At 40.8% G+C, this 19,889-nt stretch overlaps 1 protein-coding gene across 1 annotated transcript in view; it reads left to right on the top strand.

The window, feature by feature from the left end:
- The first annotated feature begins 3,462 nt into the window (after positions 1-3,462).
- Positions 3,463-19,889, top strand: part of SEZ6 (seizure related 6 homolog) — a 268,918-nt gene continuing 252,491 nt past the window's right edge. Inside the window, exons 1-3 of the mRNA XM_066601545.1 lie at positions 3,463-3,481; positions 3,531-4,277; positions 7,214-7,347. Of these exons, the coding sequence (XP_066457642.1) occupies positions 3,463-3,481; positions 3,531-4,277; positions 7,214-7,347 (900 nt within the window). The remainder of the gene's footprint in view (positions 3,482-3,530; positions 4,278-7,213; positions 7,348-19,889) is intronic.

Genomic DNA, 19,889 nt, shown 5'->3' with positions numbered 1-19,889 from the left:
TTCTCCTTCAATGGAAGTGTTCAAACAAAGGCTGGACCGTCATCTGTCTGGGATGATTTAGGGAATCTTGCATTGAGCAGGAGGTTGGACCTGACAACCCTGGTGGTCCCTTTCAACTCTACAATTCTATGATAAGAGTGACACTGTGTGCATGCTGATTTCTCGGGGGAATGCGGCACCCGTTGAGTATAAAAAGCAGCTTCATGGACCCCCATTACCTCACCTTTGAGATCCATAATATAGTTTATGGGACTCAAATGTGCAGACAGATTCCCTTTAAATGTGATTTGATATAATATAAAAACTGATATTTAATGCCAAACATGTTGATAAGCAGTGAATGTATGGTGTCATTTAATAATCCAGTTGCAACGGTTCCTGAGGTGTTCATAATTAGCTATATACAGCTGAAGCAATAAGGAACCCCATGGAATTACTTGAATTTCTGTATTGATTACTAGTAAAATGTGGTCTGATTGTTATCTAAGTCACAATTATAGACAATCACAATCTAACTGAACTAATAGTACACAAGGATTGTATCATTCATGTCTTTTATTTAGCACATTGAGTAAACATCCACAGTGCAGGTCAAAAAAATAAGGGTCCTTTTACACGGGATGACCTATCGGGTGCAGATGGTTGACAGGTCATTCCAGCGATGGCTGTTCCTGTGCTTTTACACAGAAATAACCATTGCAGAGTGAATGGAGATGGTGCGGGCCAGGAATTGTTCTGGCTTACCTGCCTCCATTCATAGTAAACAGGTAATCGTTCATAAACGAACGACTACTTGGTTACACGCGCCGATCCATCGTTCAGTTTTATGTATGCATAAACTGAATGACAAATAAGAAGCTTAATGAATTCTCGCTCATCGTTCAGTCGGGGCATGTATTTATACTGAACAACTATCATTCATTTTCTCGCTGGATGTGGGAATCTAAATGATCTATTGGCCCATGTTAAAGGAGCCTAAGTGATCTTCTGTGTGAATGATTTCTCCAAGAGCTTATTGGCAAAAGCTGTTTCAATTTACAGGATGAGATTGAAAATGGATTTCACAGGTGCTTTGCTGATTAAACAAAATCACACAAAGCCTGGTTACTGACATATCTGTTGTTCTCAAGAACCATGCCTTGTTGCAAAAGATCTTCAGAAGACCTAAGAAGACAGTAGTCTTTCTTTCTCCAGCAAGCAGAGCTTTGCATATGTTTCTAGGATACTGTATGCATTGTAAAGGAATTAGATATTGTCCTTTGACCGAAACTTTTTTAACAATCTTGTGGTCCAGGACTAAGCATAGTATCTTTTGAATTGTTGGAGTTGTCCAAGTGCATTCGATTACAAATTTCCACAGAACAAGAGTGGCGTGGAAAAAGATTTACATTATCTAGGTATTATGAATAGGAATATAGCATTTAGAAAAAAAAGAATTAACCCTTTCCAATCCAATTTGTATCCTGGTTTTCCCATGGGGCTTACTCTTTTTCTGCTGTTATACAACGCCGCTATCTGCTGGCTAAAGCCAGTACTGCATGAGGTGACACGTTAGATAGGCTCCAACAGCAGAGAGGCTGGCAATATACACCAAGAGAACCCCGATGGATGTCTTCCAACATCGGAGCTGTACAGCCCTAAATCATAATGTCTTCAGACATCAGACAGTGGATTGGAAAGGGTTAAAAGTCAGAGAAAGTAATTCACAACATATTCCGCTCCAAGCAGCATGCCATATTGTTCTCTGTCTTATGAGACAATACAATGAATATGGATGATGTCACATCATGACGATATCCTATCTCACCACTAAGCCACTCACTGGTTTTATATATGGCCATCATGTCTGAGACCAATGTCAAATGGTTATTATGTGAGAGGTCTCATGTAGACCTATAGAGCAGAAGATATGAGAAGTCTTTTCCATTTTGTACTGACATTTTCCACACCAACCACATTGATCCCTTCAGTTTTTGTCTAAGTTGCAGCCACTGGAAATAGATTTTTCTCTTTTGCCTTGATTGGGGTCAAGTCTAAATGAACTTTCTTTTCATCCTTCAGGCACAGCAGGCGAAAGTAAAAGAATACTCATTTTATTTTTTAGAAATTTGCCCTGGAACAAGTTGAAAATAGTTTTTCTGTTCAGTGTAGGATTCCATTTTGTGTCAAAGGTTATTGATTACTGCAGCTTATTTTAGGTCAAAGAAAGAAGTACAGTGGCTTTATTCTGAACTTGGAAACGTTACTGTTGTAAACTTTCTTCCTGTTCCTTATGAGGGTTTCATGATCTTGTATTGTGTAGCTTTTGCGAGGATGGTATACATAGGTTCTATGCTTTTATATGTACACTAGAATCTGCAAGGAATAAAGACGGACCAAACCTCCATACTGCTGTTTGGCTTGTTTGTAAGATGCATATTATTGTTGAGTGAACCAAAATGGTAGAACCCTATTTCAGGTTGAAGTCTGCTAAAATTTCTGTTCAGTGCAAAACCGAACATTGGGAAGATCATCTTGGCCAAACACACTAAAATTATGTTTCTTTCGTCTTCTCTTCTTATTATTTTCTTCTTCTTTCTTCTTCTTTTTTCTACTTCTTTCTTCTTCCTACTTATTTCTTCTTCATCTTCCTTCCTTCCTACATATTCATTTTCTTTCCTTCATACTCCTTTTTTCTTCTTCTTTTTACATATTCTTTCTTCTCCCTTCATATTCTTTATTCTTCTTCCTTTTTCTTCCTTCTTCTTCCCTTTCCTTCTTCTTCCTTCATAATCTTTCTTCTTCTTCCTTCTTCTTTCTACATATTCTTTCTTCTCCCTTCATATTCTTTATTCTTCTTCCTTTTTCTTCCTTCTTCTTCCCTTTCCTTCTTCTTCTTCCTTCATATTCTTTCTTCTTTCTTCTCCCTTCTTCTTTCTACATATTCTTTCTTCTCCCTTCATATTCTTTCTTCTTCTTCTTCCTTTTTCTTCCTTCTTCCCTTTCCTTCTTCTTTCTCCTCCTCCTCCTTCTTCTTCTTTGTTCTTCTTCCTTCATATTCCTTCTCCATTTTCCTTTTCCTCCCTTCTTTAAAAAGAAAAAAGGCAAAGGAAAATGGAGAGGGAAAAAGAAGAAGAAAAAAAGGAAAGAATGTTTTCCCTTCTTCTTTTGCCTTCTTTTTTGTTCTTTTTGTGTTTCTTAATTCTTCTGTTTCCTACTTTTTCTGCTACCTTCTTCTTTTTATCTCCTTTTCCTTCTTTTTCTTCATTAATTTTGCCTTTAAAACAGCTCAAAAATACTTAGATACACTGCTGGTTGACCGAAGAGTTTTACGCATTTTAATAGCTCTTAGACAGTGCTATACACCAGCTTTCGGGGCACTGGTGAAGTTCCAGTTCAAACTAAATTGGACAGAACCAAACGCCTTGCCCAAATTCAGTAAACCCGGCCAAACCAAACTTTTGAATAGTTCACTCATCACTAATGCACATTGTAAGTAGACGTTTGATTGCAGCTTTCATCATTAATTTCTCTTATCTTATTTTATCTAGGTTTGATATCTGCAGTAACAAATGAAATAAGCAATAAGCCAACTGGAAGATGGGATCCAAATCAAGATACAACGTCCACCACCCTAACAGAGGATCTAGAAGGAGAGGTGCCTTTCATCACAACAGCACCCACTATGACATTGTTGAACCACCACCCACTTTTAGAGGGGATTCTTCATGAAAGTATCATGAAAAAAGACTTCCAAAATCTACCACCTTACTTTACCAGAAACAAACAGGATGATAGTGATTTGAAAGATAGATTGACTGCGCTGAAAACAAGGGTTAATCTGGCACATGCAGACCATTTATCGACATCCCATGATGATTCTTCACCAACTATTCCTCTTATTCCATCTACAATGATAATGGACACCACTTCTATGGTCACTGAAAATGGAAGAGAAATACAGGACACTGTCTCATCGTCACCAGTCCTGGATTCACTGCCAACTTTGGATTCTCATATTGCACCCCTAACAGAGAAGGATCATGTTTATTATGCATCTAAACAAAGCCTAAGCCACATAGAACCTTTACCAATGGCTAATTCTCACTTACCGCCTACCACGCCAGATAATATTGGCATATCTGGGGCAACGGAAAGCACCGGCATTATAAAGGAAAAGAAGGGTATAAGAAAGAATTTATCCAAAATAACACCAGTTACACTGAATGAAGAAGAAGAGGAAACTACCACCAGCACCATTATTACCACAACTGTGACCATGACCGTGCCAGTACCAGGTAATTAGGGAAATACTAGCCCATTGTAACTACAAATACAGGGTGTTCACAGAAATACCTACCTAGGGCCAAAAGAGAGCTTTCCATATTTCCTTTTCATTTCATTGCTACCAATGAATAAATGCATATGTTAAGCCCCATTTACACGCAACAATTTTCATTTGAACAAACGAACGAATGAACGACTCAATTACCTTTTTTCTTTTCAAATGCTGAGCATTTACACATAAAGATAATCCTTTGAAATCCTCACCATTTCACTCATTACTTATGTAAACACTGTATATGTTGTTTGCTCAGGTGGGCGTATGTTTATGTGAAGAATCTTTAGGTGGGAGGTTTTTAATTAGTACAAAGAAAAAGACATTGTCTAGCGCGGCATGAGTCATTGTGTTGTTAAACAGCAAGCGAATGAATTAACGACTATTTTTATGCAGGCTGTTAAACAACAAGTGAATGAATAGTGCACGATGGCTTCGCGTTTACACGTAGCGATTATCACTCACTTTTGATTGTTTGAATGAACTTTGAGTGAATCGTTGCGTGTAAATGGGCCTTTATGCTAATTCATCTTAAATTGATTACTTTTACTTATTTTAGCACTGGAACAAGCATGTTCCACACACATACTCTCATGCAATGAGGGAAAGAACTTATTTACCCCCTTGATATGTATTTCGGTACACACCCTGTATATATTTAACTTTCTGTAGCCTGCAAAATGTTTGGCAAGTGACATGCACATCTGGTATCTATTTATGACAGCATGCTTACTTATGCAGTAAGGCTCTACATTTGTCCTGTCACCATAATTAAATGGAGAAAAGGACTATGTGACCTTCAGATCGGTTTCCCTTTCCTTTGTTTACTGCAATATAAATGACTATAAAATGGGAAGCCATTGGTATATTCAAACTGTAGATGAGAAAGTGGTTACGGACAACCTAAGGTGAGATGTCCTCTGTCCTCAAACTCTAACAACACACAATAAACTCTGAGCAACAGTAGTATCTACAGATGATTGTGGCCAACAATATTGTAATTTTTTCCCTTAGGATACCTTTACCTTGGAATGAATAATGTTTAGAGATGAGCGAACGTACTCGGATAAGCACTACTCGTCCGAGTAATGTGCCTTATCCGAGTACCGCTGTACTCGTCCTGAAAGATTCGGGGCGCTCCGCTGCTGACAGGTGAGTCGCAGCGGGGAGCGGGGCAGAGCGGGCCGGAGAGAGGGAGAGAAAGATCTCCCCTCCGTTCCTCTCCGCTCTCCCCTGCAGCTCCCCGCTCCGCAGCGGCACCCGAATCTTTAGCCCCGAGCACAGCGATACTCGGATAAAGCACATTACTCGGACGAGTAGTGCTTATCCGAGTACGTTCGCTCATCTCTAATAATGTTCAAAAGATGGCTGGATCGTTCGAATGTGAACAATAATCGTTCAGTGTAAACATGGCCAACGATCAAACAATGGATGGTAATTAATTTGCTTATCATTCATTTCATGCAAGCATGACAATCATCGTTGGCTCGTTTGCTAATCACTTTGGTTTAAATACCGATCGCTCAGTCGTTCTCATTCATCCGTACCGATAAATGGCTCCTTCCAAAAACACCCCTAGAATCATCTGTTTCATGTTGCTTAAGGCAAAGAACAAAAATTAATAATTAAAGGGACTCTACTCTTTGAACAATCCCTACATTTTAAAGGGGTCATTCAAGAATAAGTAATCACAAAGCGTCCCCCTAATGGGACACCTAGTGGTTAGCTGTAATCTGTAGGGAAACCTAGCAGAAAGATCTGTGTCACAAGAGCGTATGTGTATTTGTGCGTGCATTTGTTCAGCATTTTTGCTCAATGAGTGTTGTGTTTTGTGAGCACAAGTGCGTTTTTTACTGTACTTTTTGTGCATTCAAATACACCCATGTGACACAGGCCTAAGTTTAATTTTTGCCGCAATGCCCCAGCTAGGTATTGACATCAGTGATCTTTCTATGTAATGTAGAACAGGACAAGCCCTCAAGGACAAGAGATGCTAATTATTGGTGGGCTTAGTTTTTACAGCGTTCACAGTGCAGTAAAAATGACATATGAATAGAGATGAGCGAGTATACTCGATAAGGGCAATTGCTCGAGAGAGAGCATTGCCCTTAGCGAGTACCTGCCCGCTCAAGAGGAAAGGTTCAGGTGCCGGCGCAGGGGAGCAGTGAGTAGCGGCAGTCAGCAGGGGGGAGCTGGGGGGGGAGAGAGGGAGAGAGAGATCTCCCCTCCATTCCTCCTCGCTCTCCCCCGCAGCTCCCTGCCCACCGCCGACACCCGAACCTTTCCTCTCGAGCGGGCAGGTACTCGCTAAGGGCAATGCTCTCTCTCGAGCAATTGCCCTTGGCGAGTATACTCGCTCATCTCTACATATGAACTTTTATGGGCCAGTATGATTACGGTGATACCAAACTTATGTAGTTTTTCTCAAGTTTTTCTACACGTTTTAACATAATACATAGTCGTGTAAGGAAGTGTTTTAGTTTTTAGGGTTTTTTACTCAGCAGATCAATATCTTGTGTGGCACATAGTGTCAAGGCAGCAATATGCAGTCCCAAACTCTCAAACATGACCTGAAGGTTGTGAGTTTAATCCCCGCATGGTTCAGGTAGCCGGCTCTAGGTTGACTCATCCTTCTGAGGTCGGTAAAACTTGGGGGTAATAAATAAAAAAAATTATCTGAAAGCATTGTGGTATGAGTTGACAATATACAAATAACAAGATTTATATCATTCCATAGGTTAACTGCCTCCCTACATACTATGCCAAATGACTAATTCAGCTATGCTACATTATTATATATCTAATTATTGGGTGTGCCATTTCAACTAAGATTGAGAAAAAGGAATTTTAAATGGTGGGACACAATCATTTATGACACTGTTTTCTTTCCTACAGAACCCTGCAGTAAAAACTTTACTACTCCTGAGGGCGTTCTCCGGTCTCCAGTTTATAGAAGTACTCGGTATAACACTGGCCTTGACTGCAGTTATACAGTCTATGTGTATTCCGGTTATGGAGTTGAAATTAAGGTGAGTGCAGCATAAGGTAATGCCAGCGAGTGAAGAAATGGACAAGTAAATAAAATAACTTATGAAGACCATATAACTGCTGTACATTATATGGAAATTTCACCATAATGCCTAAATAACAATAAAATGCATGTACATTAAACTTTCACATAAGAAGATAACATTTATAAAGCGGAAAACGGCCAAATTGCTGTAATTCCAGCTTTGAATAAAATCTGTTAAGTGAAGTTAGATGACCTTTAGAGTGCTGCATTGAGAAAGTCTATAGAACATACACAAAGTAGAACAAGTATGCACATTTAACAAAACTGAAAGTGGTACATGTTAAGAGTTGGTACATATTCTGCATTGTACAGTAAGTGTTTGAAGCAATGTAGTTTCTTCGGAACAGTTTGTTCACCTTTTTCCAGCTAACAGCCGATCTTACCCCATCCCATCACTTTTGCCCCACTGGCTACTGCATCAAAAGTCCCAGAGGTGGCACTGGCAGTGTTTTACGGTAAAAGTAGAGTATCCTGTGCTACAATGTTTTCATAGACGCGAATGACAGTTGCGAAGGGTAGCGCAGGATGTTTGGTTGTTTCTGTGAAACCCAGCCACCTCTGGAAGCCTAGATGCACTGGCCACCAGGACAAGATTGCCAGGAAGTGGTAAGGTCCCATGATCGGAACAATGTCTTCAAAAACAATGTTCACCTTGGAACGCATTTCACTTTATTGCATCTCAAAGCAAAAAAATAGATTTACAAATCATCTTGAGCTAAATCTAACATTTTGTGACTACAACTCCTAAGAAGATCCATGTATCTCTATGGTAACAGACTACAAATAAACCCGGTGTAGTCTGATGCTACAGTTTTACTTACTTCTATCTGTCTCCTAATTGTTCTTTTTAATGTATATTCAGCATACCGTATATATAGATATAAATAGTTATAATTAGTATCAGAGACGTAACTTGAAGCTCCTGGGTCCCAATGCAAAATTTTTAATAGGGTCCCCAAATATAATGCTTTATTCATAGTACTAAGCTTACTATATGGAGAAGATAGATCTTATGGACCCTCCTAAGGGTCCTGGGCCAGGGTGCATCCGCATCCCCTATAGTTACGCTCCTGGTTATTATTGTAAAAATAGTAGTAAGAAGTAGAGCGCATGTAACTGCAGGGTCAGACTACACAGGGTTTGTTTGTAGTCTGTAACCTTGGAAACACATACATCTACATAGGAGCTGTATACACAAAATGGTAGGATATTTTTAATCAATACAGCAAAGTTGTTTCATCATCTTAGACACATTGTGAGATTATTGTTTGCAAATGTGAATATAGCCTATAACAACTTGGGGATGAGTCACTCTCTAGAATTGTCATCTTCCTGCATGTGATGTACAGGAACTCACTTCCACACAAGGGATTCTCTTCAATCAAGCTTCAGCCACCTTTTTGTTTATCCTCAGCAAAACACTGTCCATCTAGCCACTAACTATACATTACCAGCATAGACCCTCTCTAACAGGTCTAGCACACAAAACCTGTGCACACAACATATTAAGTTTCATACCATCACAGAGGCTCCCACAAGCCCTTGGTAATAGCCTGTCACTTCCCAAACTCGAGCCACTCCTGAGAAACCAACCCATCTCTTATTGAACCCTCTTAATTGTCTCATGATTGGCTTAATTTGCCATCTCCAAACTATAGGTATCCCTTTCCTGCTAAATGAACTGTCCAAAGACTCTTTACAAGGGACAGTCAGCCCAGCGATAATCACTCATGTTCTTTCAATGTGTGAGGATCCCTCAGTGAATGGAGGCAGAGTAGGTCAGAGATCATTTCTGGTCACCCGCCTCCATATTCTACATAATATGACATCTGGTAGAGCATGGCACATTTTGCTTTTAGTTGGTCTCCAGATAGATAAAAAAAATAATGTTTTATGATTCTCACAGAATGGTTCTACAAACGTAACACACAAACAATTCAAAGAAGTAGGCTACCTCTATAATCCATATTCATCTGAGATTATCTACTCCATGATATTGGGGTTACCTTGGTCTTTTACTACTTTGGAATATTTTCTAATTCTTGCTAACTTTATGTCCTAACTCAGTGATGGATATATCAAATGTACAACTTATGCAGCTGCACAGGGTCCAGGTAGGTAAGGGGAAAACGACATCTTAAGAAAAGTTAGCAGCTTCTTACTCTTTATTAGGTTGCATGTAAGGAAGTGAACTAATACATTTCATGATTTACAACTACTGATAGAGTGCTTTGGAAATTTAAAGCATACCTGATATTCAGGTGAGTTTTCATAATAAGCTGCCCTGTGTATACATGGGGAACGGCATCATTTTTGGCCATTATATGAATTATGTCCTACATTTTTCACCAGTTTTCCCCTCTGCAGGTTCAGTCTGTAATTGCCAGTGGTCTCTGAGCTGGTGGGAGGAGAGTCATGTTATGATCTCTCCCATAGACTGCACATAGAAAAAACAACAGGTTATGTTCCCTAACTCTCTGTAGCACACACAAAAACATAACAGCATCATAGAGAACAGTGTACAGCAGTTCTAAGCAGTGTAGCTGTAACACTAACATGCTTGCTATTAGCAGCAGCCATGTCTATATGACTATCTTTCATTTGAGGCAACCTCTTCCTCCCATCTCACCTCTCTATAGTCTTTATAGCAGCATGACACAACACCCACCTCCAATTCCTGTATTCTGTCTTGCTATCTTTGTTACTAGAGGAAATACTTATTTTGACAACAGGCAGTGGACAACTAGTAAGAAGGAAGTGAGGCCCCTAGTGGTCAGCGCTTTAAAGTGTAAAAAATAATTTTAGTGATTTGCACTTTTTCTAGTTATCACACTGGCTATCTCAAGTTGTTTGATAAGTCAGTAAGCATTTAAGCGGCTTCTAAGTGTAGAACTTTGTGGTCAGCTGGATACCATCAATGCCTGATGGAACCTAGTAACGTATGCTGGAATTTGTCAGATTCTGCTGGTTTTTACCTACGTATGATGGAATCTATGACCGAGGCTTGTATAGCAAACTACATTTTATCAACGGTATATACTCAAAGGGTTCCTGTTAATAATTTTTAATGTTGTTGAGCTCAGAAAAAGGAATGGGACTATTTTCAATAGGAAGTCTATAATTAAGAGCTTATGTTCGCCTGTCGACATTCTGTCACGTCAATAGCAAAAAAAAAAAAAAAATGAAGAATTTGGTAGTCAATCTAACACACCAGTCCACCTCCATACATCCGGTGTTCATAGCCTGCTGATTAATTAGTGCTTGGCAATTGCAAAACAGACAGCTTGGAGATTTCGTGCAGAGATTTGTATGTATTGTATTATAGCAATTATAGTCCCGTTACCTCAAGGTCGAAATTACCCTACATGCAATTACAGTTATTTAAATTTCCTTCCGTAACATATGGAAAGTTGTGATATATTTACAGTGTATCAAAAGTAATGCTATACATAAGGGATGTGATGATTTGATCAGTAACCATATATTTCTCTTACGTTCATTGCTCGTAACGGTCCTTTTAGAGACTGATATTATTTGCAAACTTGTATAGCAACTGCAAAGTCCTACTGCGAGACGACTGTAAAAAGATGCAACTAGTACTTTAGCAACATATGTTTCCTCTGTGGTCTCAGAGTGGTAAATGCAGCGATCTGTGTTATGAAAATACTAAAGATCTATATAGCCAAGGGGAAGTTTGAAATAGATTGGCTTCTGTGGAACACATTAGAGTAGATAGGATTTGGTTTTACCCAAACTGGGAATACCCAATCTGTTATTATTTCTGTTAAGTATATTATCAACCGCTCTGACTTTTTCTTGGGCTGCCAAAACAATTATTACTGTGATTTTTTTTGTTGTTGTGTTTTTAATACTTTTTTTAATAGAATATTTTTCTTTCTTTTTTTTTGGTTTTATTAGGGTAATGTGTATAAAAAGCATCTTACTTTTTTTCTAGTTCTTTATTTTTAAAGTTTGCAAAGTTACACTATTTTGTTTCCATCATTTTGACATATCATTTGGTTATAACAGTTTCTGTTGGAACAGAGAGCATTTTTGTTTTTCATTTCAATTTTTATTAGAGATGAGCGAGCACGCTCGTTTAAGGCGGCTGCTTGATCGATTAGCAGTCTTATCGAGTAACTGTGTACTCCCCCGAGCAGCATGCTGGAAGGAGGGGGGGGGGGGGGCGGCGGGTGCCAGCGGGAAGGGGAGCAGGGAGCAGCAGGGGGGACAGAGAGGGAAAAGTCTCTCTCACTCTCTCCCCGCTGTTAACCCCTTCCCTGCCGCGATCTAAGTCTTTTTCCCATAATAGCATAAAAAAGGTAAAAAAAAAAAAATTTTAACCCCACATATTTGGTATTGTCGTGTCCGTAATGACGCGTACAATAAGCTGCACACGCCTTTTGAGTGTGCATGGAAAAAAGTGTTTAAAAAACGCTAAAAAACTGAGGCAAAATGCTAATTTTTAGCATTTTGCCTTTCTAAAAATGCAATAAAAGTGATCAGAAATGCTGTATGTACCCTAAAATGGTACCAATAAAAACTACAGCTCGCCTTGCAAATCATAAGCCCTCACAGAGCTCCATACATAGAAAAATTAAAAAGTTACACGACTTTGAATGCAGCAATTTAGAAAAAAAAAGGATTTCCAAAAAAAGGGTTTTTATTGCAGAAAAGTGGAAAAACCAAAAACAAATGTAAGAATTTTGGTATCGTTGTAACCGTACCGACCCGCAGAAAAAATGTTGTGTGTAATTTATGCTGCATAATTAACGCTGTAAAAAAAAAAAATTATAATCTATAGCAGAATTGATGCATTTTCTCTCCCTGCTATCATAAAAAAAAGTTTTACAATATAGTCAAATCTACCCAAAAGTGGCACCGATAAAAACTACAGTTCGCCACGCAAAAAACAAGCCCTTATACGGCCGCGTTGACGGAAAAATAAAAAAGTTATGGTTTTTGGAGAAGAAAATCCGCCAAAAATCATTGTGTCCTTAAAGGGGTTGTCCCGCGCCGAAACGGGTTTTTTTTTTTTCAATAGCCCCCCCGTTCGGCGTGAGACAAACCCGATGCAGGGATAAAAAAAAAAAAAACGGATAGTGCTTACCTGAATCCCCGCGCTCCGGTGACTTCTGACTTACCTTGCGAAGATGGCCGCCGGGATCTTCACCCTCGGTGGACCGCAGGTCTTCTGTGCGGTCCATTGCCGATTCCAGCCTCCTGATTGGCTGGAATCGGCACGTGACGGGGCGGAGCTACGAGGAGCCGCTCTCCGGCACGAGCGGCCCCATTCAGAAAAGAAGAAGACCGGACTGCTCAAGCGCATCTAATCTGGCGATTAGACGCTGAAAATTAGACGGCACCATGGAGACGAGGACGCTAGCAACGGAACAGGTAAGTGAATAACTTCTGTATGGCTCATATTTAATGCACAATGTACATTACAAAGTGCATTAATATGGCCATACAGAAGTGTATAGACCCACTTTGTTTCGCGGGACAACCCCTTTAAGCCCAAAATAGGCCATGTCCTTAAGGGGTTAAACAAGCGTGCTCGTTCATCTCTAATTTTTATCATTTATGTTACTTATCTTTGTATGTATTTTTTTACATACTATGCCCCCGATGACATCACAAAAGACATTCAAATGTTGGCATTTATTGTACTCGTTTTCCAGTTTTTGACTGTAACTGGTACATCCAAAGGAACACCCAGTTACAGGTGAATAGAGCCCCCTGGCATGACATCTGACACTTAAAGAGCTGCTTATTCTTAACAGGCGCGGATCACATGGTTTGGGTACAAAAGAGGGCAACAGCACTGCCAATTCCTCCAATCACTACATAGTGCTTATTGACCATTATGTAGCCTGGGACAGCAATTATAAACTGCTTCGGTTTTTGGTCCATGGCTGTCACTGACAGCTAGGCATCCGACCTGCTCCTGATAGATTGCAAGAGCTTTGCCTTACATTTACAATGGTGTGACTTTAAAGCTCAGGACCAAATGCCATACATATACATTGTGTGTTCATAAATAGGTTAAAACGAGTGAGTATCATTAATTTCCATTTGATTTTCTTTCTAACCTATAAAATGTGCTAATATACTGCATCTTTAAAGCTATTTTCAGATTGCCTGTACAGCCATTGAATTAAATGTCAAAGCTTTGCCTGCCTACTAGTGCAGCTTGGACGCATACTGCATAATTTATATATGGAACCCAATGATAAAACAGTATACAGTAATCTAATAAATGGTGGTAACTAGAGATGAGCGAGCGTACTCGGAAAAGCACTACTCGCTCGAGTAATTTGCTTTATCTGAGTATCGCTGTGCTCGTCCCTGAAGATTCGGGTGCCGCTGCGGCTGACAGGTGAGTCGCAACGGGGAGCGGGGCAGAGCGGGCGGGAGAGAGGGAGAGAAAGATCTCCCCTCCGTTCCTCCCCGCTCTCCCCTGCAGCTCCCTGCTCCGTGCCGACACCCGAATCTTCAGGGACGAGCACAGCGATACTCGGATAAAGCAAATTACTCGAGCGAGTAGTGCTTTTCCGAGTACGCTCGCTCATCTCTAGTGGTAACCCTTGATTGGTGGCAGCAGGTGTGCATAATCATATCATTAACTTCTGTATCCACATATGGGATTTCACTGCCAACAGTCAAGATATATAAAAAAGTTAATGAGCGCAAAATATTGATCTAAAATCAACATGGTCACAATTAAAAGGTGGACATTCACTTTAAGTTTGTTTCTCAAAGGTGACTAGCAAAATAGTTCAGATTGTATTAAGGTCTGCAGTACAGAAATTAAAAAGTACCTAAACTGTTACACTTTTTTCATAAATGATTAGTTCGAGAGAATAGAAGACATTTTTATAGTATATCTTGTTATTAGGGAAAAATGCTTCTTTCTCTGTCTATAAGCCACTTCTCCCCCCAGCCTGCACTGATCACTGACTCTGAATGCACTGATAACATCCATACAGTGACGTCCATACACAGACAGATCAGATTGCAATAGCTGTAGCCCATATTAGTCTATGGAAGGGGAGGAGGAGGAGGGAGCTGCTGGGGGAAAGAAACAATATTCTCTAGTAAGATGTATTACAATGTTTTTTTATACTCAACTGTACTACTGATTTATGCAGAAAGTTTAGTTACTCTTTAAGCCTGCCATGAAGATTTTGAAATACATCCTTTACCCTTGCATGTAAATATGTTGTAATAGAAAATGCTTAAATTACTTCTTCTAAACCTAAAAAACCACTTCATCGAAAACACATTTTTCCATCCCTGTTTCCCTCTCCTGATTGCCTTTCACAACCTGGAGATCTCCTTTTTATATTGCATTCAATTCCATGCAGTGCAGCCTCCTGTTTGATGCTTATCAGGCACCATCTTGATGCTGAAATGTCTGCTTTCACTTTTACTATGATATACTATCAATCCCATGAGGTATCAGCACAGGGTTACATAAGCATACTACAGGACATCTCTGCTGCATGGAAAACACTACCATAACATTTTATATTTATCTGAATAAGCTACAGATCATAATTATACAGTCAGGAGGATGAGCTGTGATCTCCTCTATTATAACTGTGTGACAGGAGCTGTGAGATCATGATCAGTAAGGCCTCCAACCCTCGCCATTCGCTAATTTACACTTGAGCATCGGACACCACATGGACACCCATCCATGTGCTACCTGATATACAGACGGCCCACACATTGACATGCATTTGCATGTCCTATTTCTTGCCCATGATACGAACACGAATAGGACATACAATTAGTTTTTAATGTACATGAAAAATCATCAGTGTGCATAGCCCCATAGGCTATAATGTGTCCATGGGCTGCCCGTGAATTAACACACACGCATGGACCCAAAACAAACTAGAGTGCCGGGGTGCCTGTGTCCCCCTCTGAAGAGTTAGGGTGTCAACTTATATATACTAGGGGTATAGCTACATAAATGGGTGAAACAAAATTTCACTGGTGGCCCTTTAAAATGACTAATGATAAGGCACTAAAATATTCCAACTCCCTAATATTCCAGGTATTTCTGAAGTGTGTCATATGCCTCTCCCTGCTGATCGCTCCTGTATACGAATATACCTTAAAATTGTATGAAGATTGTTTAACTCAACAGTTCTGAATTACATTCATTTATTTGTTTTATTTCTGCTTCTAATTTCTCACATTTCTATCCCTCGGCTTATAGTAAATCATAGCAGATCTTATTACTTTTGCACATTTTGTGTAAAGGACTGTCTGGTACATTGTAGACTACCCCTGTTCTCTGTCTGGCTCATAGGTATGGGGAATGATGATATTTAAGAGAACACCTTCACTGCTCTTTCTGCATATTGCTGTATTTAAAATGCTGCTATGGAGACCACTCATCTCTCTTAGCAGAAAGGATAGAAATTGGTAGAGACGTGAGAAGGTTATTGAGAAGCATGCAGCGTTCTTTTGTATTGTCCTATTACAGAGTATGGCAGCGGGCAAAATGTACTTTCCGAGTAAATGTTATTTTATCACATTGAACTTTTGTGCACAATGGAAACAAATCTATTTTACATATTTGCATCCCTGTCCATAGAAAATCTCAATTGCACCAATGATTTGCAAAAATAAGCACTCATTTCCATAATCCATCTGCCTACTTTTTACTGTAACTGCAGAACTTTCAGCCAGAGGAATTTCGATCTACTGAGTGTTCATTAAATTCGTAGACATACATATAATTCATGGGATGGGCAGGGAAGAATTTACCTTGGTTGACCCAACGTCTGCCAAACAAGAGTCTTAAATGATCATGATCACCGCTGTCTTCCGTTTACATCCATATAACACAAGGGTTCCAATGCAGTTGTAGAATTCTGAATTAGAAGCTGCTTTGAAACTGAAGACATTTGCATGAATGTCTGTCAAACCTATTGGAAGAACAAACCAATAGGAAGAAGTTTCCTGTGAGGCGGTGAGTTCTCAGACACAGTTCAAAACTGTATTTAATAGCCAAACATTTAAGGCTTGCCAGATAGGCTTGAAGAGCAAGATTGGGGAAATACCAAGGAATATAGAAAACATTGATGACGTGAATATCGATATGCATCATGGTGGCTGGAAAGGGATGGTCAGCAAAAATGGGACCCTTGGTTCCAAGCCAATTTAGTTTTAACTAAATAAAACACAAGAGAGGACGCTTTGGTATGGAGCTTAAAGGTAAGAGAACAAGAAGCCTGGGCAGCTATGTTTGATACTCATTGGGTGCCCCGTTCCAGTGCTGTCCCCCCACAAAGTTGGCGTGCGTACGTAGCGTGACTCTTTTCAGCTGGCTTTGTGTGTGTGCTCTTCTATAAAGATGAATGGACAGAGTACGAGCTTACGCCAACATCACATGGACACAGCACTGGGACGGGGCACTTGGTGAGTATGAAACACACCTCCTCAGACTCCTAGCGTACGTTATGGGGCACAAAAGTGACAGCAGATTCCTTTTAAGCCTGTCCTCCTTATCTGACATCTGTATGTGGTGGTAAAGCAGTTGAGTGACCGTTTTTTTTTTTTTGTTAAGCTTAAGAGCTGATGGGAATAAGGCAAAAACTATATAAATGGAGAGTTGGGTTTACTTTTTGAGCCTTTGGGAAGCCTCCATTCTGCATATGTGGGCGCATGGTGGAATAGGGCAGAGGCATTCTGATAGGGCATTTAGTTCATCCAGAATTAATGATTAATGTATGCCCACATTGGAAGGTGATGGTATTTGGGGATTTCGGTTATTTTTATTATTTGATGATTTTCCTTTTCACAGGAAGGAGAAAAGTGTTTAATTTTAATTTTCAGAAGCTGGCACTTACATTTGGCACAATTTCTGGCATTTTACTAACAAACACATACTTATTTCACTTCTTTGTCAGATTACTAAGGTCAACCTCTCATCATGTAAAAAGAGGAAAAAACAACGCTCCATAGTTTAGCACAGAGTAATAGGTAGAAGGTATAGATAAGAATTAAGAACGTTGGTACCTGGCGCGATTGTGTAGTGGTATAACACGCTAATGAGCCTGCCAAGAGTAGCAGCAGCCTCCCGGGACAAGCATGAGCTTCCGTGAAAAATTTAGCAATACACTCGGAGAGGGGGAACTCGGCGCTCTGGACAGGAGTACTCTTTCTCCTATGAATGTATTACTGAACTTCTCGCCATGACAGCCTGGTCCAGAGAACGGCAGTTTTATTAAACTATCTGTGTTTAATAATTTAAAAAACATAAAACCGCCAATTTAAATATCCAGATTGTAGAGTCAAAGGGGTTAAGATTTAATAGGAATGTGCAATAATGCTATACAGTACATTTTAACCCTTTGCAATCCAATTTTGGATTCAGAGTTTCCGAGGGTTTTTTCTCTTTCTGCCATTATACAATGGTTCCATCTGCTGGCTAGAGCCAGTACTGCTGTATGGGACATGCTGGAGAGGCCACTGACAACAGAGCGGCCAGTAATATACAGTAAGAGTACCCTGCCGGACGTCTTCCGACATCGGAGCTGTACAGCCTTCAATCAGAATGTCTTCAGACGTCAGACAGTGGATTGGAAATGGTTAAAACAAGATCAAGTAAAAGATATTGTTAGTGAGTCACTTCATTAGATATTGTATGCTCAAGGTTAAAGGGGTTGTCCAAGTTGTACCATCTCTGGAGAACTCCTTCCCCGTGCACTAACTTAACAAACTGCCATATACAACTTCAACAACTCCTTTAAATGTTAAACCCATTTCCGTTCCTTAGATCAAATTTATGGAATCTAGCTAAAATTATTCCCTGAATGACTAGCTTAAATAAGTTGTGCCAAATATATATAAATTTATGATTGTGGGCGTCTGACCGCTGGACCCCCACCAATCACAAGAACAAGCGTCTGGTTGGTCCCACTCTAGTCACTTCAATGGCAGCACTGGAGATTACCAAGTTCAAGTTCTTTGGTTATCTCTAGAGATGAGCGAGCACCAAAATGCTCGGGTGCTCGTTACTCGGGACGAAATTATCGCGATGCTCGAGGGTTCGTTTCGAGTAACGAACCCCATTGAAGTCAATGGGCGACCCGAGCATTTTTGTATTTCGCCGATGCTCGCTAAGGTTTTCATGTGTGAAAATCTGGGCAATTCAAGAAAGTGATGGGAACGACACAGCAACGGATAGGGCAGGCGAGGGGCTACATGTTGGGCTGCATCTCAAGTTCACAGGTCCCACTATTAAGCCACAATACCGGCAAGAGTGGGCCCCCCTCCCAACAACTTTTACTTCTGAAAAGCCCTCATTAGCATGGCATACCTTAGCTAAGCACCACACTACCTCCAACAAAGCACAATCACTGCCTGCATGACACTCCACTGCCACTTCTCCTGGGTTACATGCTGCCCAACCCGCCCCCCCCCCCCCACGACAGTGTCCACAGCGTACACCAAATTGTCCCTGCCCAGCCTTCAGCTGCCCTCATGCCACGCCACCCTCATGTCTATTTATAAGTGCGTCTGCCACAGGAAAAGCAGGCACACACTGCAGAGGGTTGGCATGGCTAGGCAGCGACCCCCCCATAAAAGGGGCGTGCCGATAGTCCACAATGCTGTACAGAAGCAATGAGAAATATAATCCGGTGCCACCTCCATCTGGAGCTGCACACGTGGGCATAGCAATGGGGAACCTATGTGCCACACACTATTCATTCTGTCAAGGTGTCTGCATGCCCCAGTCAGACCGCGTTTTTTTATAAATAGTCACAGCCAGGTCCAACTCCGCAATGGGAATTCCGTGTGCACCCACAGCATGGGTGGCTCCCTGGAACCCACCGGCGGTACATAAATAAATCCCATTGCATTGCCCATCACAGCTGAGGTAATGTCGTGGTTAATGCAGGTGGGCTTCGGCCCACACTGCATGCCCCAGTCAGACTGGGGTTCTTTACAAGTGGACAGATGTAGTAACAACTCCCTGTGGACCCACAGCATGGGTGGGTGCCAGGAAGCCACCGGCGGTACATAAATAAATCCCATTGCATTGCCCATCACAGCTGAGGTAATGTCGTGGTTAATGCAGGTGGGCTTCGGCCCACACTGCATGCCCCAGTCAGACTGGGGTTCTTTACAAGTGGACAGATGTAGGTTAAACTCCGTGTGCACCTACAGCATGGGTGGCTCCCTGGAACCCACCGGTGGTACATAAAAATATCCCATTGCATTGCCCATCACAGCTGAGGTAATGTCGTGGTTAATGCAGGTGGGCTTCGGCCCACACTGCATGCCCCAGTCAGACTGGGGTTCTTTACAAGTGGACAGATGTAGTAACAACTCCCTGTGGACCCACAGCATGGGTGGGTGCCAGGAAGCCACCGGCGGTACATAAATATATCCCATTGCATTGCCCATCACAGCTGATGTTATGTCAGCTGTAATGCAGGTGGGCCAAAAATTTATTGGATTACACTGTAGGCG

The sequence above is a fragment of the Eleutherodactylus coqui genome, chromosome 4 (assembly GCF_035609145.1).
Source record: "Eleutherodactylus coqui strain aEleCoq1 chromosome 4, aEleCoq1.hap1, whole genome shotgun sequence".
Lineage (NCBI taxonomy): Eukaryota > Metazoa > Chordata > Amphibia > Anura > Eleutherodactylidae > Eleutherodactylus > Eleutherodactylus coqui.
This window is presented reverse-complemented; position numbering and strand designations above follow the sequence as displayed.